This window comes from Oenanthe melanoleuca, chromosome 2, assembly GCF_029582105.1.
Source record: "Oenanthe melanoleuca isolate GR-GAL-2019-014 chromosome 2, OMel1.0, whole genome shotgun sequence".
Taxonomy (NCBI): Eukaryota; Metazoa; Chordata; class Aves; order Passeriformes; family Muscicapidae; genus Oenanthe; species Oenanthe melanoleuca.
Genome location: NC_079335.1, coordinates 134293560 through 134307939, shown reverse-complemented (window position 1 = coordinate 134307939; position 14380 = coordinate 134293560). Strand labels below are relative to the sequence as shown.

At 42.5% G+C, this 14380-nt stretch overlaps 1 protein-coding gene and 1 long non-coding RNA gene across 6 annotated transcripts in view; one reads left to right on the top strand and one right to left on the bottom strand.

Moving 5' to 3' along the window:
• Nucleotides 1-12351, bottom strand: part of ZEB1 (zinc finger E-box binding homeobox 1) — a 113350-nt gene extending 100999 nt beyond the window's left edge. Inside the window, exon 1 of one of the 5 annotated variants that reach the window (XM_056484263.1) lies at nucleotides 12257-12351. In XM_056484263.1, the coding sequence (XP_056340238.1) occupies nucleotides 12257-12314 (58 nt within the window). In that variant the 5' untranslated portion in view covers nucleotides 12315-12351. Of the gene's footprint in view, nucleotides 1-10403; nucleotides 10619-11385; nucleotides 12020-12256 lie in introns of those variants that run through there. The other 4 variants (XM_056484268.1, XM_056484264.1, XM_056484269.1 and 1 more) reach the window with 4 other exon arrangements.
• Nucleotides 2371-10659, top strand: LOC130249460 (uncharacterized). Its single transcript, XR_008839800.1, has 3 exons — nucleotides 2371-2454; nucleotides 2819-2954; nucleotides 10574-10659. It is a non-coding gene; the product is annotated as an uncharacterized LOC130249460 (long non-coding RNA).
• Nucleotides 12352-14380: the final 2029 nt, after the last annotated feature.

Sequence of the window (14380 nt, the reverse complement as noted above, 5' to 3'; positions counted from 1 at the left end):
TTGTAACCACAGTGACATATTGAACAGATTACAACAAGCAACACAAACTAACCAAATGTCAGTTAAGAGGTTTATTTAATTAAGCATTTTAGGGTAAGTTTTCTATGTTTTAACAATTCATCCATTTACCAAACTGCTTTTATCCTGACTTGCCCATTAGTTTGGAAGCTTATATACATCAGAAGCTGTCTTAATTTCCTGAGCAGATGTAAACCAGGAAGATCTTCCATTTAGCATAAATTAACATATTGCACCTGGGTTTTTTAACGGGGGAGAGCACCTTTTAGAGCTTGAATGCCATAAAAACAAAACAAAAAACAAACAAACAAAAAACTTTTCTTGAAACCTGTAACTGGAAGTTAGAAGCGTTCAAGCAGCCACTACTGCTTACTGACACAGTAAAACTGTACACAATCAAGAGGGCTTTTTAAACACTGGATTCTTACAATGGGTTAAGTACAGCTGTCAAAAAAAACCTTGATAAGATTCCTCATTGGTTTTCCTGCTACTATGGTTCTGCACACAGCCTCATTTGTCTGCTTGATCCAAGTCTCTACAGCTTTATATTTCATGTCCTCCTCCAGCATCTGGATTCCCTGTGTCTCAGCCATGTTCCTGGCCCAATTTCCTTCAAATCTGTATTAGCACATCTTCCAAAAGACTTAATAAACCTAACACACTTCTGCAGGGCAGATTATGTAATCCTGTAACTAAGCAAAACATTAGAGATAAAAAAAAATTAAAAGAAAGGAAAAAAACCACACACACTTGCATGATGAAAATGAAACTGAGCCATCATGCTTCCCCCTTCCTTCCCCCACACATATACAGCAATCAGGAATAGCAAATAGTACATCACCAATTTAGCTCATAAGTATTCATCTGCTAGAAGAACCATGAGGTCAGCACTGCTCTGTAAAGCACCTAGGAATACTTTTGACAGTTGAAAAAAATTAAGTTTATTTTACACCCATTAACATGATCATAAACCAAAGGCTACTCTCTCCATCTCCCTAGTACAGATATCCTCCATGGCAGGCTTGTCATTTTTTTGCTTTATAATGGAGTCATTTTATTGTATGCAAGAAGCCCCAGGCATTCTGTACAGCCCATTACTCTTTGCTGCCCACATTCAGATGGCTAATCTGCTATCAGCCAGAAGCTTCACAGACAAAAGGAAAAGGCAGGAAAACAGCACATGCAGCTGCACATGCGCACACACACTTCAGCTACAAAGTGTTCCAACAGTAGACCCAAGAATGAACAAGACACACACTGGATTGGCAATTCTACTTAAAACTGTGGTTAAAGGAAGACACACAAATTCTTTAAAGGGAGACAGGCTGGGGAAATATTTAAGGGATAAAAAGCTTCATTAGGATGCCCATTAAGATACATTAAGGCACAAACCTGGAAGACTTTCCTCAGTAAGAGAGCATCTTAGAACTTTTGAAAAGTCCCAAACATTTTTATTCCAAGAATTTGTTATATGAGACCTTCAAAATGCTTAAAAATATTGTCAAAAGTCAGAAAGATGAAATAAGAGTTACAGGCAACTGTAAACTATTAGAGCAAGACATTGACAAGCTTTATATTTCAGCACTTGTTTTCTTTCCAGCTCAGAAAAGAACTCATTCTTTTTTAAAAAGTTGTATATATTTTCTATATGCCAAGTTACTGTGACACCATACATATGAAAAAGCAAATGCAATTAAATAATTTGCATACAGCAGTACACAATGAGGAGCTTTTAAACTACTTTTTCCTAGGCACTTGACATAAATAAATAGAGAAGGCTTGCAACTTCATACTAAAACAAAGAAAATGCCCATATTTGCTGGAGTTCTTAACCACCTTTATTTTACTTCTGAAGGAAAGCATCCTAGCACTGTCACAAGCAGTACTGCCAAAAATATTTTTGAAGCATCAGATCCACAGACAACAGTCTACATCAAACATCTCATAAGAATTTTCTGTCAGTATCAGAAACTTCTGCTGTGCATCACGATTTTTATTCAACTAAGTATATTTGTATCCTTTGCAACTGGAAAGCTAAAATTCTCCTTGTGTGAACTGGCTCAGCCCACAGAAACAAAATCTGCCACCAGTTTTATTTACTCACATGCTGAGGTAAAAACCAGGCTCATCTTTTTAAGGTGTCTGCCTCCATCATGAACTATGCAGGCGTGATTAATCACGTGGTGAAACAGAGAACTACAGCACGTAACACTGCATGACATGTCACTGGAACTATTTCCCTTTTCCTATGCCACAACTACCAATTAAATTCTGCTTCTCATTTCTAAGGTATTATTTCACTTTTGTGCAGGAAGTCTCCCGGCATTTTGATAGAATTGGTTCTATAGTACAATCTTTCAATACTTGCTCAAAATCATATTTAGTGTTCCAGGAATACATTACATCTGTCAATTACAAATCTGGGAAATGTACAAGGTAAGCCTTACCGTGAAGGGCAGAAATTGTCAGGATAGTCTGTTTCATAGAATTAGTCTCTGTGGTTTTACTATCATTACAACACTTAAGAACAGACGTCTACTTTGTGCTACTACTGGGAGCATTCAAGCTAGTCTAATAGATTAAATTATTGGATATAATTACAGATATATATATATACATATATATATGTGTGTGTGTGTGTGTGTGTGTCTACTAAACAAATCCATACTGGAAATGCCAATTTACTTTCAGCACTCAGCTAGAATGTATCAAACCAGATTGTTATAACAAGCCATCCTACAATCTGCTCCTATCTAAAGTTTAAAATTGGCAAGAATACTGTTCTCATGTTGCCTTTCAGACATGGAAGTTCTGAAATCCCCTGCTGAGCCTTGTCCTGCAGATCGAGTACTTGTCTCCTTCTGCAGCACCTCCTCAACAGCAGCACATCCCCGATGGTACTCTGCAACCTTATCTTCCTCTCCCACATGTACAAGGTAAGAAGGGGGGAAAAAAATACTACATTTGCATATGTAATTATGGTGCAGCTCAGCAGTGAACAAAAAATTACTGGAAGTTGAGAACAGATATGCCCAATGACCACACCTTAGTATTTCAAATGAAAATGCTTAGCAAGGAAGGGGAAGGGACAGCAGCAGGGAAGGAAGCCAGTCATTACAACTCCAAATCTGCTTCAAAGTCCTTATTCACCACCTCATGCCCTTTACCAGGAAAATTGTACCTAGCTCCTTCCTGTGAACAAGAGCAGAAGAATGAATCCAGTAGTGTGTGACTGGTTCTATTTTGCTTGACTTAACTAAACAGCTGTGCCAGGAATACTATGAAGAAAAGGAAAGGCTATGGAAAGACATAAACAAAACAGGATGGAAGATCAAACAGGTTACAGATTCTGAACTATATCTCCTTTTCCAGTCTACGACTTGACATGACTTACAGTAGATAGCTTACAGGAACTTAACAGAAATGATAAAATGGACTAAAAGGTGTGAAGAAGGAAAATCTGATACATACCCAGAAGGACACATGACAAAAAAACCTCAAAGCATTAAGAAACACTGTTTAAAGACAAAGGTGTCTTAGAAAAAGGGACAACTCATCTCCCTAATGCTTCTGGGCATTAATAAAAATTATGTTAGCTCAGGTGAGGAAGAAGGTGTTAGGAAATCAAACAATAAAAAGCCCAAACTGCTTCTTTAAGGATATACCAGTTCAACAAATATCAACTTAAGTCTTGTAGTTAAGGCCTGATATTTCTGTTCTTTAGTTCACCCTTTTTCAGACGGAATAGATTTCCCCAGGCCTTTTTCAAATCATGCCACATTTGTGATGTTTTGTAGTATCATTTTGCTTTCTTCCATACATACATCTGTGGATGGCTGCCTATCAAAGGGAATTGGGAAAGGGACATTTGCTGAAATAATGAAAACATTTTATACCACAATAACTGAAGGTATTCTCTAGCATCACTGGCCCAACTAACATTTGATCCTAATAAGGACAGGCACACTAGCTCATAGGTAAAAATACTCTCTATCCCATCAGACTCTTAACCCCTTTACTTCAAGTGGTGTCCATGAAAATCACTCTCATGATCATGGTGAATGGCAAGGTTTATAACTAATTTATCTCCAATCATCTTGCCAGGTCCTTCAGAGCTCCTGATCTATCACTTGACCTGTAAGAAGCTAAAGAACAGAGGAGTTGCAAAAAAAAAAAAAAGAGGATATCTGCATCAAAAGAAGTACAGTATACTGTGCAGTTGGTTAAAACAGTTGTTCCTTTTCCTTCTGATACATTCCCATATCATAGAGAGTTCTTGGTGTTTAAAGAACTAATTTTACATCCTTTCACTAAAGAAAAAAACTGCTACTCATATTCACAGATCCTAACTGAACAGGATGCAATGTCATCTCAGCACAGCAAAGAACTTTTTTTTTGCTCTCTTTTTCAGTTATAATTAAGCAGCCTACCACATCCCAAAGAATACATTCATCATTAGACATGATCATTTGCTTTACACAGCTCTCCAAAAATAGGATCAATGGAACACATTGAAGGGAGAGCACAAGAAAGATGCTACCAAACAGAAAGCAAATATTTGTAAGGAAACCAATAAAGGATGCCCATTTTCAGGTTTTAACCTTTGGGTGACAACAGCTGTTAACCAAACTGCTTTGAAGCAACAGGGGTAAAGTTCTCACATCAAGGAGATTATGACAGCTGGGAATGACAGCTGAAAAGGAAGAGAACTGAAACAGGCTGCTTTCAAACAGTACTGACTTCTCAAAAATGAGAAAGCATATTTTTAGTTAACTTCTGTTGCTCTGAAAAAGTATGTTAAAAGATATAGTTACATTACAGTAATGGCATCTGAGACAATCAGAGTGAGTCAAAGTAGAAAAGGCTCCTTTCTTCTCTATTGTCCCTTCTGGGACAAATGTACAAGTCTAAAGAAATCTGGTTAATGGGGTCAGCACTACCCAACTGAAACATCTGAATTCTGCCTTCACAACTGAATATCTGTGCTCCACACACAGAAATTTAACAAGTTTCTTCTTTCGACTCTACCATCACCTGTCCCTGTAACACATGAATGTAAGCTGCCAGATACTCACACAAGGAATTGGATGTGTAGGCCAAGACACAGGAAGACTCAGTACATACATTTTTACTGCCTGAAAGGTGCTTACATACCGTGTGACAGAAGTAGTATTTTTCTCAGGAGTACTGAAACAGATTTATAAAGCTATGCTGCATTTAACTGGAGTCAATATTTTATCCAACAAGTCTCACTGCTCTTGACTGGGCTTCCATTCTCCTTGACTGTCACTCAGGAATACTACTTATCTAAGCAAGAAAGAGATACATAGATTATTAAATAAACAAACTGTAGCCCAATAGGAAAAATGAAAGCAACTCTAGTGTTTCCTTAAAAGAAATGGTCACAAAGATTTGAAAGTTGCAACTGTGAACAGTTTTTTTTAAAATATCAAACTTTTGTTACTCTTTCCAACAACAAAATAAGATGCAAGGAACTGGACAACCAGAAAAGGAAACTAAGACTAAGATATAAATACACAAGGACATAATAATTAGCTAAAAAATCAACTCGGAGTATTAGAGGTAATGGCTTATAAAAGGTTTTAAAAACTTGCCAATATAACATGGAAACAGAAAGAATTACAAAACAATACACCCATGAAACCCACTAAACAACTCAACAATTCCAGTATTTCAAGGCATCACCCAGCCAACTAAGGCCCAAGCTATTTACCACTGAGATCTTCTCCTGCAGCAGCCAAATACATTTTTCCCTGGAAGTCCAGCAAGGTGCATCAGAAATCAGGTATCAGACCTTCAGTGAGAAGCAGACTACTCCCCTGTCTATTTCACTCTCCTCTTCCCCCATACATGCTTTGCCTCCCCCATCCAGTACTCATGTATACAACCCTCTGCTCTCCAACCTTTGCTTGAGGGATTGTCCTTTTTTACTTTTTTTTTTTTAACTACTAAAGGCTTCAAACAGCATTTCCTTCAGCAGGAAATAATCCCTACCCAAACTGATGTATTGCAGTGTCTCATGACTGGAGCTAACCACACATCCTCACACATGAAGATATGAGAGCACTCTGCACACCCACCTTTGCACTGCCCTGGCAGGAGCAGCACCCACCTGCACCCACAGCCACTTCCCACACAGCTCCACCTGTGACAAGCAGCTGTGGTGGTAAAGCCTAGACTTGCATGTTTGTCCCACTCAAGTCGACTTACCAGGCCTGGCACTTACTAACACGTTTCTGGAAAATTTCTGTTTTGAAGAGGACTTATGCTTTTTTATTTACTTACCATTTTCAAATATTAGAAATACCAGTAATATGCTGAGACTTCTTTAGTGATCACTTCAAACATCACCACCATCTGATGAAATAATTTCTGCCCAGATGTTAAACTCCAAGAGAACAGCCCCCTTAAAACCCTCCATATCCCAGTAGGGGTGTTGATGTTAACAGTGTAGTCTTTAATTCTCTCCTGATGTGATTTACTTTTGTCTATCCTTGCATCACTGAACTTAAGATTTGGGAATACAAAACACACCAGAAGACAACATTCTACTTCTCTGGCACATCATTACATAGTATTTTCACTGGTGATATTTCCTGTTTTCATAGTCTATCTTAATACCATCTAAAAATGGCTAAAGACAAAATCGAGTTTTACATCTTGCCACTTGTTTGCTGAAAGCAAAAATAGTCCAATAAATAGGAAAGAGCTTAAACAATTAAGCTAGAAGTAATAGTAACTACCAATTGACAAAACTATTCTTTTCCTTTAAGGCTCTAGATCAAGCCAAATGCAAGGGTGGTCCTGAAGATTAAAAATGGACTGAGTCTCAGTCTGGCTATGGACTTCCTGTGTGACCTTGGGCAAGTCATTTGAGACTTTAGTTCTCAAAAATCACAGGCCTATTATAGCTGCCAGAATGAAACACCAATGTTTCTGAGACCACAAATGAAAGACAGGGTTCTGCTTACTTGCCCAAAACAGAAAAGATCCTAGGCATGAGTCCTCTTGAAAAATATGGGTAACAACCACCAAAAATTCAGGAATATTGATGTTAATCAGCTGAAAGTTAATCTGGAACTGTACTTTGTAAAATGATATGAAAGCCTACATAAAATTAGAGTAATTTTTGGTTTTCAACCTCCAGTTTTGGGTATTTGAAACCATCATGAGTAGAATCCTTACAGTTTCCAGAGATGCAGTATGTATTGCTAAAGATTGGGTTTACAGCTGACAAATCACTACATGACCTACTCCAATCAGCTTGCAATATTAATTAGTTAAATGTTTTTGAAGTGACTACAAACTGCTAATGACTTGAGAGCAATAAGCTTATATTTCTGCTGAACAATAATGACTGAATTTAGAAGCAAGGATGCTTAAGAGGCATCTGGCCAGATAATATAGCTCCAGCAGTTTCTCTGCAATAGAGAGCAGTTGATCAAAAATCAATTAAAAAACTCCAATAAGCAAAAAACCTACAACCCAAGTTTCACAGAAGTTAATTTTATTTCTTTACCATAGTAAATACATGTTTAAAATGTCTGCCATCCCTCACTGGCATTTTAAACTCTTAAAACAGATGTTTCCATACACGGAACAGCATGACAGTGACATTTTGACTTCAGAGTACTTCAGCCTCTCCCCCCACCACTGGAAAACTGCAATAAGAAGAATTTACAGGTTAATACCACAGCTGGAGTATCAGTGGGGAAGGAAGCAGGGAGCAGCTGTAGAACCCCTTCTTCCTGCTCTGTGCACAGAGGAGCAGCTTACAGAGAGCAAGGGCCCAACCAAAGTCAGTAACACCAATTAAGAGGACCCACGATAAAGCCCAAAGTCCACAGAAACCCCTCCCCACTGAGTCTATCTGATGCAACTAAAAATATTCCACAGAAAATTTGGACTGAATTCAAACAAGTCAAATCCTCAGACTTCTAACTAAAAAAAAATTGAGTTATTTCTGTGAGTGGGAAGCCCATGTCAGAAGGAAAGTTTCATCTCCTTGTTACTTTTCATTAACCCTTTCAGCAGCACATGTACAGAGCCCTACAAGCAAGGCAAATTGTTTCAGGAAACAAATTACCTTAGAAGAAATAAAAAGAACAATTGCCTCAGGTAGTTAATTACCTTAGAACAACCTGCTTCACAACTGTTAAAATAACAAGCACTGATTGCTGACAGAGAAATGAAAATATTTTTTTCCTTTTTAAGAGAACTCACATTCTATTTCAGTAGCTAACATTAAAACAGAAGTACTACTTGTTTATAAGAGAGAAGGTTTCCTTGGTCTCAAACAGTTAATTCAGTTGTCCATATAGACCTGTTCACATGTGCCTGAAATTTTAACTCTGAATACATTCCACAAATCCCAAATTGCAAATTTAAATTAACACTAGAGTGAAAACATGATACCTAGTAAAAAGAAAGGCAAGAGGGCAAGAGAAGACAGGCACAACCAGGAATGTTGTATCCCAAGTGTCACTAACACCTGACATCCTGCCAGTAGTTAACACCTTGGAGCTAAAAGAAATATGCTTTTGCCTTAGAGTCTTACAGTCGTTCTTACAGTTCTTAGCTTAGTAGCAAAATTTAATATAAAATTGTTATCTAATAGAAACAAAAAGAGAGAAGAACCAAATGTAATGCAACTGAAATAGCACTCTAACAAGGCAACCTACATAACCTTTTAGTAATGAACTCACCGTGACTAAGGCTGGCTTGTACCTTCTCCTCACATGTACCTGACGGCACGCAGAACTTACTCAGATTCTTCTTTTTACCATTAAACGTGCATACCTGAAGGCATCCTTATTTTCAGAACATCTATACTTAAGGTTGATATCTTTTTACACTCTAGAAGGAAAGTTTTAAATATGTTGTTTGTTTTACTTATCTCACAGCATTGCTGAAGAACAAGCCGTGTCACTTTTGCTGTTTAATAAGAACTAAGAAAATCCCATCATATACATGACAGAAGCTAAGAAAGCAACTAATCCTGACTGCAAACCAACTCAGAATAAGAAAACCTTTGCTGATATTGAATCTATTTGAAGTCAACACAGGAGTGTCACAAGAGCGTGGCTATGCAGATGACTGGCAAAAAATATCCAAATTGTGTCTCTTTCCTTCTCTTTATTTTTCTATCGAAAGAGAGGGGGCGGAAATAGTAGATAGGATGAGAAACTCCCAACTACCACTGTGTTTCTGCTGTATCACATAATATCTCAACACTTTAACTCTTCTGCTGTAGCAGACATTTTTGTGTATTGGCCAGAACTAAGGACAATGACACAGGGTAGTTTTCTTCAGGTAAGAAGTGCCAGATTTCCTTGTAAGTAAGTGGAGGCTTTAATGGCAGCACCAATCGGCTCTCTGCTGATCTCCTGTAGGGACCAATAAACAAGGCAGAAAAGGAACCAGCTCTAGAGTAAGATAAGACTCTTTCCAGCTAGAGTTAATACACCAGGATGGCTCACAAACACAGAGAAAGCAGGGGAAAGAAAGAAAAAACAAAACAAAAGTCTACAGTGTAAGAATAGCTGTGGCAAGTTTAACAAGAGATAAAAAGAAGAAAAGTTTACAGTATAATAACTCAATGCCATAGCCCAGTATTATTAACTGGCATACTGGATGTCTAGTGCAATCTCTCTGTAATAATCTCCTATTCTATGGGAAAGTGGAGAGGAAACAGCATAAAAATGCTTTTGTTTTTTTATACTACAAACAAGCCAGTTGCTTGTGCACCTCCCCTATGCCCATTCCTCATTAACAGAGGATACCTATAAAAACCAAGTGCATTTAGAGACTTTGGGGGAAAAAAGCTTCATTTATTTTAAAGGTTAAAGGGTTAACATTTTTCTATGCATTTTCTTCAGTAAATATTTGCAAGTCAAACATAAACCCACTGCTGAGAAATCTCTATTATCCGGATTCTATTATCTAACTGATCCTGATGCTCCAATGCACAATGACTTAAGTGGGTTTTAATTCCTCAATAAAAGGAACCAAAACCAGCCTAAACCAAGACACACTACATTTTACATTGCAGAACTAGTTGCTAAAGACTCAGAAGCTTTTTATAATAAAGTGGGTACATCAATAAGGTCCAAAAGTGATAAAGATGAAAGATACCTGGAATGATACACATCTTACACACCTTTTGTTTTCTGCAAGTGATGCACGCTGCAGACAAAATGGTTTGTGCTAAACAGCCTTAAATCTGGTTTTCTAATATTAAGCACAAAGGAAAAACACTGACAGCAAGCGTGGTAAATAAATCCCTCCCTTGAGAACGAAAGCAGCAGACAGGAGGGGGCTGACATGCATGCAGGAGAAAACTAAACACCATCTTTTTTTTCTACCTGCACAAGTTGCCATTTGCTGCAGCAATCAAGGAGCTTTTTTCCGTCGATTTCAAAAGCCAGGTTTTCAGAAAATTTCTCTCTCAAGTCATCTGTTGATATGCTTTTAAGAGTATGGTATGCATATCACTGGATCTTTAAGAGAAAAATCCATTTTCTTTCCTGTTCAGGTAAACATGTTTACAGCTCCTGCACAGACGCTGGGTGGTTCAGACTCACATGTCACACATGTTGTCGTCAGCAACAAGAAAAGCCCCTTTCTCTGATCATCCACATTTTTAATAAGGTAAAGAGAAAAGCACTTTCCAAACTTACCTTTAGCACAGCCAAATCATGAACTAAATATAAATATATACACTAGGACAAGGAAATAATAACATGAGCGTGCAAACAAGAGTACTTGCTAGAAAACGCACATAGCAAAAATAAGAAAACCCTTTTAAGTTCAACGCAATCAAACCAACCCGTTAGCCCCGCGAAAGGCCGTCATTTATCACCACGTTACGCCCCGAACAGTCAGGATTAGAGAGGTGAAGCACCGATCGTGACTGCGATCTATTTCGGAGACCGTTCACTGCATATGAAAACATCTCAGATCGCAGGCAAAGCCTTCCTATCTGTGACCCTGCACAGGAAATGCCACATAAAACCTAAAATTGCCAAGGAGAGTTACAAAATCGCCTACTCTACATCCTATTCCGAAGAGTCGTGCTACCAGGACCGAACTACTTCTCCATTTTCCAGAAAATAAGTAGAGAGTGGGTGTTACGAGCCTTTATTCCCCCCGCCGTGTACCTTCCCATCGCATCTTAAAGTAACACACGTACCAAAGGGGAAAAAACACTACCCCACAGCAGCCCTTAAGTCTGAAATGTAAATGTAATTCCTTATATAGACTGCAGCAGCTGGTCACACACGCACGGAGAGCGGAGCGGGGGCCCCCGGCCAAACCGTTACCACCCATTATTATACAAACAGGTACCTCCGAAGCCAGAGGGAAGGGAAGAAACTTCGCCGCCCGCCCCCGCCGCCCGGGCGCAGCCCTCCCTTCCCCACCGGCCCGGCGGGGCGGCAGCGCGGCCGCCGGGCACCAACTCTCGGCGGGGCGGGGAGGCGCGGAGCGGGCGCGGAGCGGGGGCGCCGGCCCGGGGCGGCTGCGCTGCCGCTGCCCCCGCGCGAATCGCTGCCCGCTGCGGCGGCGGTGCCTCCCCCGCCTGTGCTCCCGGGCGTGCCCCCTCGGGGACGGCCGGCGTCCCCCACCGCCGCCCCCCGAAAGGCCAGCGCCCGCCGGGGGCGAGGAGCCGGCCCGCTGCCGGGCGAGCGGGGGGGAACCTCCGGCGGGCGGCAGAGGCGCTCCCGGGCGGGCGGCGGGGCGATCCCGCCCGCGGGGCCGGGGGGAGGCCCCGCTCCGCCCGGGGTAGCGCGCAGGTAACAAGTTTCGGAGTTGGGGCTGCCGCGGCCGGGCGGGCGGCGGCCGCTCCCCCGCCGCTCCCCGCGGGGCTCGGCGTCCCCGCCCGGGCCGGAGGGCGGCGGCGCGGCCGGGGGCCCCCGAGCCCGCTGCCGGCAGCGGGGCGGTCGCGGGGCGCGAGGGGGAAGCAGCGTGTAACGGTCCCGGACAGCGGCGGAGTGCGGAGGCACCGCTAGGCGGAGGAGGGAGGCGGCGGCGAGGGAGGCTCCAGGTAGCGGATATAACGGTGCGGAGGGAGCCGCGCTCCCGGCGAGCCGCGGCGGGGGAATTACTTTGGCGCCCGCCCGACCTCCCCCCTGCGCGCTCGGGACGGCTGTGCCCGGCCCCCGCCCCGGCCCCGCCGCCGCCCCAGCGCGGCCGCGGCGCTGCCCCGCGGGTGACTGACCGTTGTTGCGGCGCGGGTTCGGCTGCTTCCTGCGCTTACACCTGGGGCCATCCGCCATGATCCGCTCGCTGGTGTCTAAATGCTCCAGTCACCTCCTCCCCCGCCCGCCCCCCTTACTCCCTCCCCTCCCCCCCGGACCTGGTTTACGACACTGGGTGGTTTTACTTTTACATCACCTTCCTACACCTAGTGCTCGCCCGGAACCTTGTTGCCACGGGAGACGGGCGCTTTACGGCAGCGCATTTGAACGGCGGCGGGGGAAAAGTTGCGCCTGCAGGTACCGGGAGCGGCGGCGCCGCTCGGGCGGGCTCGGAACCCCCGACCCCCGGGCCGGCGGCAGCGCGGGGCGACCCCCGCGGGGCGGGGCGGGGCGGGGTGGGGGTGTCGGTGGTCGCCGGCCCCGGGGCGGCGCGGGAGGATCCCCGCGGGCAGTCCCGCAGCGCCGCGCTGAGGGGCGGTTCCAGCGCCCGCCCCGCTGCCAGGTGCGGCCCAGGTGCGGCGGGGCTGAGGCGGCGCGGCCCGGCCCGGCTCCCCCGGCTCTCCCCGGGGCTGTCCCGGCGGGGGCCGCGCTCCCGGCCCGCTCCGCTCGCACCTGGCGGGACACAGCGCTGCGGCCGCGCCCCGGGCTCGGCGGGGCCCGGATCTGCCCTTGCAGGGCTGAGCGAGAAGCGAACAGCTGGACCGCAGGAACGCCGTTCCCACCGTTCGTGAAATCTGCCGCGCTCCGGCTTGCTTCAGTTCCCGGTTTAACGAAGAGGAGGAGAGCTATAGAATTCTGTGCCGTAAAAAATAAGAAGAGAGCAATTTTTCACGGATGCTTAATAGGCAACTTCTGTTATTTGATGTAATAAAAATTAAAACCATCAAACACTTGTACTGTTTTACTCTTGCTTTTCACTTCAGGCAATAAAGTAATTTAGTAAATTTGCTCCCAGGCTTCCTTTTCTTTTTTTTTTTTTTTTTTCTTTCTTTTTTCTTATCTTGGCACGATTCTGTAGAATTTATAGTTCTGTGTTTCTAGGGAACTCTTTTATCTAAAGAAATTGAATTTCAGTGAAAAATTTCTCTTAATGGGATAATTTCAATAAGAAATTTATATACTACAGAACTTGAGGCCTTCAGCTGTTCTGCATTGTCCTATTCCAGAGGCTATATATTCACATTCTGTAACAAGTCACCTCATTTCATGGAAGCAGCTTGACATGTCTATAGAAAATGAACTATTGAACACTGCCAGTTTACTGGCATACCGTGCATCTGAACCTCCCACAAAAGTCTGGCCAATCAGAAGTGCTTAGAAAAGAAGTGTTGGTGTAGAATGGATACAGAATTAGGTCAAGATCCAAAGGAATATTTTCCTAATCCATTGTACCCTCAAAAACCCCCATGTCTTAAGTTTGGATACTCACATGAAAACAGTGGTTGCAGGTACCAATCATTTGTCTGAAGTTGTCAAAAAATTAAGTTTAGGTGTATTGTTTTTACATATGTGTCTTTACTCAGTGATGCTTGGCTGCTGACTTCAACATTTTAATAAGGATCTACCTAAGAGTGACAAAAGAAGCAAATCAAACAGTACCAAGTGCTTGATGGACTAACAGGAGTCATTCAGAAGCACTAGATTTGGCATCAGCTGGGAGCACTGAACCCAAACTATGAGGATGGCTAAGAACTGCAACATGAAACTGACTAAGATAAAAATGAAACTTGCCAGCTCAAATTTCAAGTAAGAGAATTACAAATTTTAAGGCAGAGTTTTGTTTTTAGTTCAGCATCCTTGTAAAGTTTCTGTGCAGAAGGTGGTTGTGGCTGTGAAATTGTTTGCAAATGAATGCTTAAGGTGTTCTGGAATTGTTTGATGCCTTTCATCATTCTCTGGATGAATTTGAGGATGAGCTAAAATATATACAGGTTTTCATGCAAAGTTTTTACTTCCTTAAATTTAGTCATGTTCTTAGTATGTAATTGCAAATAATAAATAATATCTGTAAACATATTTGTAAGAATAAAAATTTGTACATTTGTAAGAATATATTTTCCTGCATGCCCACACAAAGTTCCAGGCCCTCTTCAGGCAATATGAAGAGCTTATTTTTATTGAGTTTTGTCACTTTTCACCTTTGG